This window comes from Gnatocerus cornutus, chromosome 7, assembly GCF_029298725.1.
Source record: "Gnatocerus cornutus isolate USDA-ARS CGAHR chromosome 7, icGnaCorn1.1, whole genome shotgun sequence".
Taxonomy (NCBI): domain Eukaryota; kingdom Metazoa; phylum Arthropoda; class Insecta; order Coleoptera; family Tenebrionidae; genus Gnatocerus; species Gnatocerus cornutus.
In genome coordinates this window covers 11,624,194-11,639,070 of record NC_142239.1, presented here as the reverse complement: position 1 = coordinate 11,639,070, position 14,877 = coordinate 11,624,194, and the positions used below count along the sequence as shown (strand labels likewise).

The window sequence follows — 14,877 nt, the reverse complement described above, 5'->3', positions numbered from 1 at the left end:
GAACCGAACGCAAGAACAACAAAAACGCGCATTGTTTTGCAGCAGGTCCTCTCGCTTTTGCTCGTTTTTCACTCGTCTGACATAGCAAGAATGTAATCTCGTTATATTCTCACATTCTGGAGGACGTTCCAAGGACGTCGGAAAAACAACGTTGAGTAAGAGACCACGTGTCTCATTTCCTAATCGCGTAATTAGACGTTTGGAAGAAGAAAAAACCCTCGCTGGGTGCGGTAATAACACTATTTCTGGTTCGTTACCCTCCACTAATAAATTTAATTACGTGCCGTACACATAATTCATTCAAGTTTGAAAATGAAGTGAAAGCGTGCACACAAAGACGCACCTTTGAGTGATTTTTCGCTGGAAAAAGACCACACGGAAGCCGACTTTCTCCGACGCGATTCGAACGAATTTCTTAAAAAGGTCAAGGGTGGTTCGAGCGACCTTGCCGGGTCAACACACCAAGAAAAAAAAACGATTTTTTTCTATCAATGTGTGCACAATTTATTGGGCGCGCTCATCCTCCTGATAAAACGCCATAAAACGCAATGTCAATGTCACTTTTATCTCACCCGAGTGATCCTGCTCCAGCAGGAAACAGATCCCAGCTGCGCCAGGACAATACCGCAAAAATCCAATCTTTTCATCGTCCGCACCTGGGATAACTGAATATTTGTGAACCACACAAAGGGCGAATTCTCGAAACGAACTCGTTTGAAATGAAAAAATGTTTAGTATTCAAATTTGTCCCGAGTTATTTACGACCGAAAACCGTTAGCTCCTCGTGCGCGAAATATTCGCAAAGTTCGATGAGCGGCGTGAAATCAAAAGAAACGAGAGATTGAAACGTTTACTCATTGTAATTGCAAGTATTAATTTCTATACCGACCTCATTCTCATTGAACTATAAAGAAACAAAGACGTAATTGCAGCCTTTGGCCATTAATGCAACTGGGTCTTGCATGCATTTAATTCGTACCAAAGTGGGGACGGCTGAAGGGATTATAAACTTGATTCCGAGGAGTTGTTTGTGGCGATGCGAGGACTGTAATTTTCGCATTAACGCACTAATCCGGGAGGATTTGATTTAGGACAAGTTTCGAAAAATTAAGGCACTTACGGTCAAGTTGGGGTAATTGGAAGTTGACACTCACCTGGAACACAAACATCAAATTAGTTTTGGACGATAAAAACGCAAATTCAAAAATGTATTAATATTTTTAAAAATTAGAGAGTTACGAAAATTCTCACAACCCAAGGTGGATGAAATTTTGGACGATTTTCTCTGTTTCTGAGAAAAATAAAAATTTCGCGAGGCGAGCCGAGCGTTGATCCTCTATTATTCCGGAACAATCAAACAAATCAAAAAAATTATCATAAATAATATAAACAACATTTTCTAATAATTTATGCAAATCCGACAATTTTACTCCTAAATCAATGAATTTTGGTGTATTGATCACCTTGCAGGCGTTTATTAAGCGTACTATTACCTAGAACAAGAAATAAACATTTTGGAAATTTTTCATTTCTAAATCGAACTCAGAATTTTGTCTTAAGTACCGCAAATCTGACAATTTTAACACTAACAAAATGAAATTTAGTGTGCAGACTCCTAAGATGCGTTTTTTAAGCGTACCAAATTACATAATTTTAGAACAAAAATTAAGAATTTTAGAATGTTTCATTTGTAGGACAAGCTGAAATTCAAAATTTTCTAAATAAAACGTTGTTAATCGATCAATTTTAACACAAAAATAACCAAATTTGGTGGATTTATTATTTGAGAAATATTTATTAAGTGTATTAAATTCCAAAATTTTAGAACAAGAATTACGGATTTGAGAATTTTTTATTTGTAGAACGAGTTGGAAACTCAAAATTTTCTCAACAAAACGTTGTAAATCGGTCAATTTTAACACTAATGCAATCAAATTTGGTAGATTTATTATTTGAGAATTTTTTTTAGGTGTGCTCAATTACAAAATTTTAGAACAAAAATTAAAAATTTTAGAATTTTTTATTTATACAACAAGCCCCACTCGAAATTTTCTAAATAAAACGTTGTAAATTAGTCAATTTTTACACGAAAGCAATCAAATTTGGTGGATTAATTAATTGAGAAGCATTTATTAAGTGTGGTAAATTTCAAACTTTTAGAACAAGAAATAAGAATTTTAGATTTTTTCATTTGTAGGACGAGCTTCAAACTCAAAATTTCCTCAATAAAGGGTTGTAAATTGATCAATTTTAACACAAAAGTAATCAAATTTGCTGAATTTATTATTTGGGAAGCGTTTATTAAGTGTAGTAAATTACAAAATTTTAGAACAAAAATTAAGAATTTTAGAATTTTTTATTTGTAGAACGAACTCGAAAATCAAAATGTTCTAAATAAAACGTTTTTAATCCGTCAATTTTAACACAAAAATAACCAAATTTGATGGATTTATTATTTGAGAAGCATTTATTAAGTGTACTAAATTCCAAAATTTTAGGACAAGAATTACGGATTTTAGAATTTTTTATTTGTAGAACGAGTTGGAAACTCCAAATTTTCTCAATAAAACGTAAATCGGTCAATTTTAACACAATTGTAATCAAATTTGGTGGATTTATTATCTAAAAAACGTTTATGAAGTGTGCTAAATTACAAAATTTTAGAACAAAAATTAAAAATTTTAGAATTTTTTAATTGTAAAACGAGCTCCAAACTCAATTTTTTTTAACTAAAACGGCCAATTTTAACACAAAAATAACGAAATGTAGTGAATTTATTATTACAGATGCGTTTATTAAGTGTGCTAAATTACAAAAATTTAGAACAAGAATTAAGAATTCTAAAATTTTTCATTTGTAGAACGAGCTCGAAACTCAAAATTTTCTAAATAAAACGTTGTAAATTGGTCAATTTTAGCACTAAAGTAACCAAATTTGGTGGATTTGTTATGTAAGAAGCATTTATTAAGTGTGCTAAATTACAAAATTTTAGAACAAGAATTGAGAATTTTAAAAAATTTTCTTTATAGAACGAGCTCAAAACTCCAAATTTTCTCAATAAAACGTAAATCGGTCAATTTTAACACAATTATAATCAAATTTGGTGGATTTATTATCTAAAAAACGTTTATGAAGTGTGCTAAATTACAAAATTTTAGAACAAAAATTAAAAATTTTAGAATTTTTTAATTGTAAAACGAGCTCCAAACTCAATTTTTTTTAAGTAAATCGGCCAATTTTAACACAAAAATAACGAAATGTGGTGAATTTATTATTAAAGATGCGTTTATTAAGTGTGCTAAATTACAAAAATTTAGAACAAGAATTAAGAATTCTAAAATTTTTCATTTGTAGAACGAGCTCGAAACTCAAAATTTTCTCAATAAATCGTTGTAAATCGGTCAATTTTAACACAATTGTAATTAAATTTGGTGGATTTATTATCTAAAAAACGTTTATGAAGTGTGCTAAATTACAAAATTTTAGAACAAGAATTAAAGATTTCAGAATTTTTTATTTGTAGGACGAGCTCGAAACTAAAAATTTTCCAAATAAAACGTTGTAAATCGGTCAATTTTAACATTAAAATAACAAAATTTTGTAGATTTATTATTTGAGATGCATTTATTGAGGTACGAAATTACAAAATTTTTAAAAACAACAATTAGAGATTTTAGAATTTTTTATTTGTTAGAACGAGCCAGAAATTCAAAGTTTTCTCAACAAAATGTTGTAAATCAGTCAATTTTGCCACTACAGTAACTAAATTTGGTGGATTTATTCCTTAAAAAGCATTTATTAAGTGTGCTAAATTACAAAATTTTAGAAAAAAAAATTAAAGATTTTTGAATTTTTTATTTGTAGGTTCACACTCAAAACCAAAGTTTTCTATTAACGTCCATAAATCCGACAATTTTGACACTAATTAAATGATATTTGGTGCGCTTACTCTTTAAGATTTACTGAATGTACCAAGTTCCATAATTTTAAAACAATAAATAAAAATTTTAGAATTCTAAAAATTTCTATTTAGATTTTTACGAAATCGGCAAAATTGAATACTTTCTTGGTCATTATCTAAAAATTTTTAAAGACAAACTTATTAAGAAAAGTTGCTTAGAATCGAATTCTAATTCCAATTCATACTAATCGCATTTAATCCTAAAAGAAAACTTCTTTAAAAATGCGAATTTTGCCTTTGTAAAACTTTGCCTCCTCACACACCAAATCGCGTCCTTGGAAGCAATGCCAAGCACAAGTCATCTAGAGACCCTCAATCGATTAAAAGCACCTAGAAACACATCCAGAATTCGTCTTGACCTCGCACCTCCTCCAAAATAACCTTTCCTAGAATCGCCTCTTTCTTCTATCGTCCGTCAGCGCTCTTATCCTTGCTCTGGGCACAGTCTCAAGTTCATCAACCTCTTGTTATGTAAGAAAAGAACCCGAACCCGAACAGAAAATTTTTGCATCGTCGACTGCATCTCCCAAACGATCTTTAGATGAATTTAGACGACACCACATTACTTTAGCCAGTAAATCAATAAATTCGCCATTCGTCGCTTGATTGATCGTGTCAAAGTATCAGCGTCATGTTTCCTAATTTAACCGCCGTTTTTTCTCTCGATAATATAATTCATTATCATAATTCGATGACCCCGGACAGTGGAAACCTTGTTGTGTGCATGTTGACCCAAGTTATTAGAGACGAAAAGATGGGGAAGACGGCGGAATTTCGAAGGATCATGCAAATGTAGGAGAAACAGGACGATAGAAATCCGACGTTCTCTCATCTAATGGAGTCGAGTTGAGTAACTTTAGACCTACATCTTCTTCGATTAGAAAGGAAATGCCTTACGAGATTTTTCTGCGCTGCACTGACCTCGTTGCAACCCGGTACTGGAAAAGCAGGCAATGACAGTTTTGGGACACCACGGTACGATTTTTCCCGACAACTGTGTGTCGAAAAGACGCTTTCGAAGGACACGAACGAGACCAATTATCGTTAAGGTCGTCAAGTGTTCCTACATCCGTTATCTGGGGAACTGCAAATCCGCTATGCAAAGCTGTAAACAATTCTGACGTCAATTCGTTCCGTAACACCTTCGCTTTCCGAATTCAACATCTCCAAAATTTAATAGAATACGTAACGAAGCCTCACCGCGCCGCCATATTGGATTTCCAAGATGGCTGCCGGCGAAATGAGAAGACACGAATCTAGAGAAACCAGATTAATAATTAAAATCAATTTTTTGAAGGAGAAACCTCTCCATTATTCATTCATCCTAGAAACGGAATTTTCTCTATAGTTGGGTTACTAAGCCAAAGCAATAACCCGCGGAATAAATTTCGATAAACGACGTCCAAAGACATAAACCGGCTTTAATCACCGCTTTTTTAAAACCCGAGATAATAGAAAGTGACATAATTGAAAATTCTTCGCTCAAAAAGAACACCACACGCCCAACTCCGGTCAATAAAGACAGGCGCATGCGCTCTTATTTTACAATATTTGCACACATTAGATGTAAACAAATTAAAACAGTCGTTATTTGCACATTTTAACGCGCCGGTGCTAATTTTAAATTGTAAAGTTCAGCGAATTCCAATTTTCGGCGCAATCTCGGGAGCAGTGGCGTAGACGACGATGTGTTATTAAAATTGGAATTTTTTCGAGGATTGTAATGCTCCAACAATTCACAAGACATAAACAAACCTTGTTGGGAGGAGTTCGGGTTTCCTCAACGGCAAAAAACGACATTGAGAGTGCATTGCCGAAAAACGAGTTTGCTCAAGACGCAGAAATTACAAAAATTTAACTATTTCGTGTTCGAAAACTTTGTAATTTTGCGGAATTGAAGAGTTGATAGAAAGGGGTGAAACGTCCAAATTTCACAGCTGTAGGACTTAAATTTGTGTTCTAAAATTTTATAATTTGCCAGTCCTAATCAGTGTAATGACAGCAGAAATTTCTCCAAATTTTACTGTTGTATCATGAAAATTACAAGAGTTATGAGGTATAAAAGAAAGGACTGAACATTTTAGCTCAGTTGTAAAATAAAAATTTCTAAAATTTCTATTCCTTGTTCTACAATTTTGTAATTTGATACAATTAATAAGCGTGTAGACAATAGTAAATCGTCGAAATTTCACTACTACAACATACAAATTGCAAAAGTTACAAAATTTAATAGAAAATTTCGAAATTTTTTGGTACATCTTTAAAACAAAAATTTCTAAAATTTGTAATTCTTGATCTAAAATTTTCTAACTTGTCGGTCTCAATTAGTGTAATGACAGTACTAATTCCTCCAAATTTTATTGTTGTAACATCAAAATTACAAAAGTTCCATAGTCTAAAAGAAAGGTCTGAAAATTGTCGCCCTGTTCTAAAATAAAAATTTCTAAAATCTCTTAATTCCGTGTTCTAAAATTTTGTAATTTGATACAATTGATAAGAGTGTAGGCAGTAGTAAGTAGTCCAAATTTCACTACTGTAACATTGAAATTGTGAGTTACAACATTAAATGCAAATTTTCGATTTTTTTTTTGTAATCTTCAAACAAAAATTTCTAAAATTTGTAATTCTTGTTCTAAAATTTTGTAATTTGCTAGTCTCAATGAGTGTAATAACAGTAGTAATTTCAACCAATTTTATTGTTGTAACATCAAAATTACAAGAGTTCCAAGGAATAATAGATAAAACTAAAAATTTTCGCCCAGTTCTAAAATAAAATTTCTAAAATTTCTATTCCTTGTTCTAAAATTTTGTAATTTGGTACAATTAATGAGTATGTAGGCAGTAGTAAGTCCCTCAAAATTCACTACTACAACATTCAAATTGTAAGAGTTACGAAATTAAATGTAAATTTTCGAAATTTTTTGATACATCTTCGAAACCAAAATTTCTAAAATTTGTAATTTTTGTTCTAAAATTTTGTAATTTGCCAGTCTTAATTAGTGTAATGACAGTAGTAATTCCTACAAATTTTATTGTTGTAACATCAAAATTGCAAGATTTTTAAGGGATAATAGAAAGCACTAAAAATTTTCGGCAAGTTCTAAAATAAAAATTTCTAAAATCTATTCCGTGTTCTAAAATTTTGTAATTTGGTACAATTGATGAGCGTGTAGGCAGTAGTAAGTCTTCCAAATTTCACAACCATAAAATTCAAATTGCAAGAGTTACAAAATTTAATAAAAATTTTCAATTTTTTTTGTTATATGTATCTTCAAAACAAAAATTTTAGAAAATTTGTAATTCTTGTTCTAAAATTTTGTAATTTACCAGTCGCAATAAGTGTAATGACAATAGTAACTCCTCCAAATTTTATTGTTGTAACATTAAAATTACAAGAGTTACAAGATCTAATAGAAAGGAATGAAAATTTTCGCTCAGTTCTAAAATAAAAATTTCTAAATTCTCTATTCCCTGTTCTGTTCTAAAGTTTTGTGATTTGGTACAATTGATGAGAATGTTGGTAATAGTAAGTCCTCCAAATTTCACTACTATAACATTCGAATTGGAAGAGTTATGACATTAAATAAAAATTTTGGAACTTTTTTGGTACCTCTTCAAAACTAAAATTTATAAAATTTGTAATTCTTGTACAAAAATGTTGTAATTTGCCAGTGTTAATTAGTGTAATGATAGTAGTAACTCCACCAAATTTTATTGTTGTAACATTAAAATTACAAGTGTGACGAGGTCTAATACAAAAGACTAGAAAATTTTAGTCACTTTTATAAGAAAATTTTAAAATCTCTATTCCTTGTTCTAAAATATTGTAATTTGGCACCATTACAGAGCGTACAGAAAGTAATACGTCGTCCTAATTTTACTACTATGACCATCAAATTACAAAAGTTACAAAATGAAATAACTAATTTTTCCAGATTTTTTATTCCTCCCAAACAAAATCTAAAATTTGTGATTCTTGTTCTAAAATTTTGTAATTTGCCAGTGTCAATAAGTTCGAAAATTAGACTACAAAAACATGAGAAACTGAAAACGAAAGCCCAAAAGACATGAAATGAATGAATTGGAGCATCACGAGGGAATTTGGATTTGAGAATTCCAAACTTTTGAGAATCCTTGACTCTTTAACAAAGACGTAAAACCGATTCTGACATTCCAAAATCCGCGATAAAATCTCCGAAATTCCAAGCACCATAATTTAAATAAAAAATTTTCGAAACTGTTTTCCACTCCTGCGAAATGATAAGTTAATGAGGCCGTCCTTTGTAAACTCGCCCCGCCATTTTCCCACTGAATGCCCCCTTAAAAAGCTCCTTTAGAAAGGCAAAAGCCCAAAAAAGATTAAGTATAATGTGTCAACAAGTGTCAGCTCAACCTCGCGTGATTAATGATGTTAAAACTTGTTAAACTTCGATGAGATTGTTCGATATTATGTTTCCATCCTCCACCCTAATAAATCCAACGTGTTGGATCCCCCTGAACCCGTCCCTGCCCCACCGCAAAAAATCCAAACAAACGGTTTCCGTCCGTCCGAAATCTAAATAAAATTCCGTCAATGCGGTCGCTCACGCCACAAAAAACCTCTCGAAACTCGCGAATTTCCATGTGTTATATAACAGCAGTTTTTTCTTCAGGGTGCCCTACGCCCAATTCGCCATCCTGACGTCACGAGTAAATATGGAGTCGTTGAGGTCGCTCGGTGTCCGAGTGCAGCAGGAGCGCAGCAGGCCGTTATATTTGGCCGCGATGCAGCAGGACGACGTGGGGGAGGGGGGTTCGTGTCGGGGGGAGGAGCGGGGACGGCAGGGCAGACGGTTGTGGGGTCGACGACCGCTGAAAGTGAAAAGAGAGGAGGAGTTGTGCACAAGGATATTATGCTGAGAGAGAGTGAGAGTGCTGGCTCCTGCAACAAATTTCTGCGATTTTTAGGGGAGGCCAACCCAGCAGGATTTTCAGGGGAGGAAATCAATCCTCAGGAATTTCACAGTTTTCGTCGTCATTTATCGCAATCGGCGTGAGTCATTGTTATCTGCCTTGGAATCGGAAAAATAACGCGAAAGCAAATGATTGATGATAAACAAAGAGAATGAAAATCGTCGAGAGCGTCAAAATTAGTCTGGTTCTGTAAAAATCCATTAAAGCATCTCGGGTCATGACCTGACGCCACAAACTCGAAGAATACAAAACAAGGTAGTGGATAATGCGACGTCGGCCGGCAAGATAAGGTCCGTAATAAATTGACGTTTTAGGATATCACGTATGCCAACTAAAAACTTGCGCACGTCCTTCACTTTAGTGATAACAAGACGCAAATAAAAAGTTCAACGGACGCGAAATTCGATCAGTCAAAATTTCTCGTCTAGGACGCAGCCTTAACATTTTTGCGGAATTGGAGGTTTGAGGTTAAAAAACACAATTAATATCACGGGTGCGACAAGGATTTAAATTTATGACTAACACCTCAGACTTGGTAAAAAACTAAGAATTTCAGAACGAGTTTTTCGCGGCAGACGTCGAAAAAACGTTGTATAATTCGCGCTTTTTCGAAGAGAACGGAAGAAATTTTGTTTATGGGTTGATGTGTGGGTGGCAGATACCATAAATCGTGTGTTGTTGGATCGAGAAAGCTGGTTAATGGCCGTTGCAGCGATTCGAAAAAATACATTGACATTTCACATTTGCATATTTCCGTTTGTTCCAATTTTCAGAGTTATCTACACCAACACTTTATCCTTTTAACGGTGCTTATTCCCGTTGTACTTTCTAGTTTCGCTTGATGGTTCTAACTGTTCTTGGGCGAAAATAGGCGATTTGGGAAAGTTACTGTTATCGCAAACAATGCGACGCAGGAAAAATCTTACACTTTCAAAAATACCGTTTTGCTGAAAGAGAGCGATATGCAAATCGAGAGCAAAAAACGACATTTCAGGTTCTTTAATGAGCACTAAAAAGCCTAATTGGCCAGATGTAAAACTCGCCACTTTCCGGGTTTCCTTCAAGGTCTAAAAATTTTAAAGTACTTCCAGGTTTCAAAATCCAGAATTTTAGAACCATTCTTTCAATTATAGGTTCATTTCAATTGTTTTTAGGTTGAGTTAAACCTACAGAGTTCTAGGTTTAGTACTAATTAAAATGTTATCTTCCCCAGCTTTCAAATTCCAGGATTTTAGGTCCACTTTTTCAGTAATATCGTTAACTTTGTAACAGCCAACAGAAACTAACTGAAAATCGATTTAACTAAAGTGGACACCACTAGCTATAAATTAACTAAAATTCGTTCGGTTTATCCGTTTTATAGTTATGGTTATGAAGCACAGAAAGCAACTCTTTTCGATTTAACTATAAATGACTACAGTTCAGACTTTTAACTATAAAATAACATCAAAATCTTTAAATTGGTAAAGATCATCAGGTTTGTTTTAACATTACGAGCAATTGTACCAACCTATTGCTACGCTAAAAAAACACACTTCTAGGTTTACATAGTAGTCCTAATAACTAACTATAATTTTTTAAGATCTCATAGCTCAAAAAATTAACTTCTCAGGTTTGAAAATTCAGAATGTCAGGTTCATTTTCTTCCGATTTTAGGTCGCAAATTTTAAAACCTTCTCGTATGTTGTTATAAGGTTGCGTCAAATTAACAGTAAAAAACAGACTTTTAAGTTTCGTAATATGTAAAATTTTCTATAATGTTAGCTTCCTAGGTTTAAAATTTCAAAGCTTCAGTTCCTTTTTTCCTCTATTAGGTTTATTCGAACTAGGGAATTATATTATTTCATGAACAAGCGTACCAACCTATTCCAAATTTTAGAGCCATCTCTAACAGCGAAAAACAGACTTTTAGGTGTCGGAAAGTGTAAAATTTTCTACAATGTTGGCTTCCCAGGTTTTAAACCCCAGCATTTCAGTTTCGTTTGCTCAATATTAGGTTTATTCGAACAACGGAATTAAGTTACTTCATGAACAAGCGTACCAACCTCTTAGAAATTTCAAAGCTTTCTCGGGCGTTGATTATAGGTTGCGTGAAATTCACAGCTAAAAACAGACTTTTAGGTTTAGGTAATTATCTAAACATTTCAAGTTTAAGGTCCATTTTCTCCAGTTTTAGGTTTATTTGAACTAAGGAACTAAGAAATTAGGTTACATACTTCATAAACAAGCGTACCAACCTATTGCAAATTTTAAAGCCGTGTCAGACATTGTGTTTAGGTGGCGTAAAATTAACAGCGAAAACAGACTTTTAGGTTTAGAATATTTATAATTTTCTATAACCTAACAGCACTAAAATGTAACTGTCAGGTTTCAAAACCTAGAATTCAAATTTTAGCTTTACATTTTTGGATAAGAAATTGATTTTCTTTAGGCTTTTTTTAAAACTTTAAGTTTGATAATAATTTCGACTTTCGTATAAAACTTCTATCAGTCTGAGTCCTTCGTCTTAAGTTTAGGTTTATTCGAACTGTGTGATTAAATGTCTAGATAAGGACTCAAATTAAACATATTTAGGTTTCAAGCTAGCTAGTCTTAGAGTTTTTAAGTTGCAATAAATGCACAACTTTTTTCTATTTAGGTTATCCTCAGAACTTGTAGGTTTAGAATTCCACTTTCATAAAAATCTCAAATTAAGGCTCAGTCTTAGGTTTAGGCTTTCATTTAAAATACTTAGATTTCAGTCCGTTCCTACAGTTTTTAGGTTGCAATAAATGCACAACTTTGATTAATTTAAATTACCTTGTAGGTTTAGGAATAACTACGACTTTCGTTTAAAACTTGCTTCCGAGTCAGAGTTATAGGTTTAGGTGTATTCGAATTGCAGGATTAAATGCTTAAATAGGCTCAAATTTAATATATTTAGGTTTCAGGCTGTTCTTAGAGACAACTTTTTTACTTGAGTAATCCTCAGCACTCCTAGGTTTAGGAATAATTACGACTTTCTTTCCTCGAACTTATAGTCTCAGTACTAGGTTGAGGTTTATTCAAATTGCGTACTGATAGGCTCAAGTTTAAAATATCTAGGTTTCATGTCCTTCATTGTGTTTTTAGGTTGCAATAAGTGCATTTTTTATTATTTAGGTCATCCTCAAAACTTGTAGGTTTAGGTGTAATTACAAGTTCCGTAAATCTCCATCTTAGGTTTAGGTTTATTCGAATTTCGAGTTTAAACATTCTTAGATTGCAATGAATGCACGACAATTTTTTTGATTTAGGTTATTCTTAAGAGTTTGTAGGTTTTTATCATCCTAAAGCGGCCTAAAATTTTAGGTTTAGAAAAACAGATTTCAGGACTGGCCTAGTTATCAACTTCTATTGGAGCTTAATTTCCATTGGAAAATCGTCGTCGACAGCAGGAAACTCCGGCAACCTTCAACCGCTTGAAGCAGTCATCCGCAGACAAATCTTAATTTAGTCCTCGAATTTCGAGTTAATCACGCGTTTGTAATTAGTCGTTTGGTTGCTCCACCGCTTATTGATTGATTTCGTCATTACCCCACTCGATTATTACCATATTAATTGTTTATATGTAATTCAGCGGAACGTGATTGGATTTCAGACACTCGCGGGCCCCCAAATCCGCTAATGACATCCAAATATTTGCTTCGAGAGGAAGCAGTCTAAATATTAGCGAGAGTCAGTTTTGCAAGTTATGTGAATATCATTTGTATATGATAAAGTGCATTGACCTAAAACCGCATGTGTGTCAGTTTATCGCGATGCACAGGACCGTATCAAGAGCACTTTTCTCGTCTCGAATAAACTTTATATCGCCCCGGCACTGCTTTATAGCCGAGGTGCGCCTCGTGGAAAAATTTTCATTACGAAATAAATCAAAACGGAATAAAGTGCCCATTGCAAGATTGAAAACCGTCGTACAAGCAATATAATCAACATAAATCTCGTAAAATTGTTGCAGTGGAGAGAGCCTATGATAAAGACGACGAAGAAAAGAGTCATAAAGTTTATGACCTGCTGATCGCCGCGAATGCTAGCCGGATAGCTTTATGGGCATTTCGCGGGGAAAAATACGAAATGAAACGGACTAATTAATGGCGGAGAAGATGAGCGACCCAAATTTTTGTCAATTTGCGTCAAAATTGTCAATATTGATCGCGTTTACAAATATTTAAGGCCGCTTTATCAAATATTCAAGGGATTTCTTGACCTCAATTTCGGGGCTGTTAACTATATTGGAGTCAAGGAAACGAAGCGACAAAGCGAAATTTATTTGTTTTTTAGTATCGACGGATTATCCGAATTTAAATTATCTTATTTTTTTTCATCGGAAACTTTTCCTTGTTGTTATCACCAGTAAATAACTTGTTTATTATTATCATTACAATCAATATTATTGTTTATTTCCACATTTCCACGCAATTTTAATAATTGGTGGCCTTCGGATTTCGACGGATCTCAGTTTTTTCGCGGACCTCGCACATTTCGCCGGCTAAAATATCATTTTTCCGAGTGGCGTTCAGCCCAAAACGGCAGCCAACCGAACCATTTCTTTAATCAAAATGTCAATATTTATCCGTTCTCAATTTCTTCAGCCGAGGTTGATAAACCGCCGTGTAATTATTGAAAGTCGAATTAACCCCAGAAAGCCGACGCAATGGCGATCATTATCAGATAATCCGTCGAAATTAGAATGATGGAAATATAATATCGGTCGTTGGCTGATAAATCGATGGTTTTTTGTGCGTTTGGAGAAGAGCGGAGATGTGGTTCTGGGAAACTAGTCGTGTTTACACGCATAATACTCCCAATTACGCTTTTCCAAACAAACAAAATCCATCTTGGATTCTGAAAAAGTCCAGCGCCTGTCGACCGGTTTCGCTCATAACAGGTGTACGAAATCGGACCCTCATCGATAAAATCATTTCCCGAACAAATCTGTCGGTCCCGTTTTCAATCAAACGCGATCTGAAATTCAAATTCGCGAAAATTGTAAAATGTAGACAATGTTGCGTAGGATCATTAACATATTATATGAATAATATTAGCATTCGCTCTGGAATCTACGGAAGTTATTGAAGAAACTCCTCGGATGTGAGTAAAACGATTGTAAATATAAATAAATAAGTGTGAGGGTAAATCGGCGTGTCCACAGGTTTTCGATGGGATTTAGGTCAGGACGGATCACGTCGCCTGCGCCAACACTGTCGAATTTTATGCAAATGCTGACAGTCCGCTCGGCCATACCAATGCTGACATATTTTCCAATTGTCCGTCAAATTCAACCTGACGTGTAAAAACGCAAAAATACTCCGGTCAACGCCCCCTTTACCTTTGCGTTTTAGCGACAGGTCTTATCATAGTTGGCCTTTTCTCGTCCTTATTGGGGAGTCTCAAGTAGTCTTGGTCTCCCAGCAGAAACAGATCTTTTGATATAATCATGGCAACTAATGGCCCCCACTTTGAACAAAACTTTTCGAAATCCTCACGCACACATCGAGTAGGCAGTCATTTCATTTATCCGCGGCGATCGTCTCTTTTTTTTTATTGGATAATGTGCATTATTTTCGAACACTGAAACGGTGTCAGAACACGTGCACCGCCGACTGCGATCGTCTCCGCACTTACACTACCTTCACCATACGCGTTCGAACTGAAACTGAACCGATCGCAGCGGCTGGGAGTAGTGTAGGCACTTGTCGCCGCGACCGCCCTCACTTGTTTTGAGGTTCGTTCGTCGAATGTTTACCCCACACCTGCTGTCATTCTCTTCTTATCGACTTCTTTTTCTTACGCGCGGAAAGCCACCCAGCATCCGAGGAAATGGTTTATAAAATGACAACCATTGGGGTTGGAGAGATTGGTAAATGGTTGACAAACTGGTTTCACTTTGAAACCGATATCTCCAACCACTGACTATCTAATTATACTTTTTTTTGATTAAT

At 34.4% G+C, this 14,877-nt stretch overlaps 1 protein-coding gene across 1 annotated transcript in view; it reads right to left on the bottom strand.

Moving 5' to 3' along the window:
- E23 (ABC transporter G family member E23) overlaps nt 1-14,458 on the bottom strand; it is a 68,024-nt gene extending 53,566 nt beyond the window's left edge. Inside the window, exon 1 of the mRNA XM_088040424.1 lies at nt 14,265-14,458. Within this exon, the coding sequence (XP_087896550.1) occupies nt 14,265-14,374 (110 nt within the window). The 5' untranslated portion in view covers nt 14,375-14,458. The remainder of the gene's footprint in view (nt 1-14,264) is intronic.
- Between the last annotated feature and the right edge of the window lie 419 nt (nt 14,459-14,877).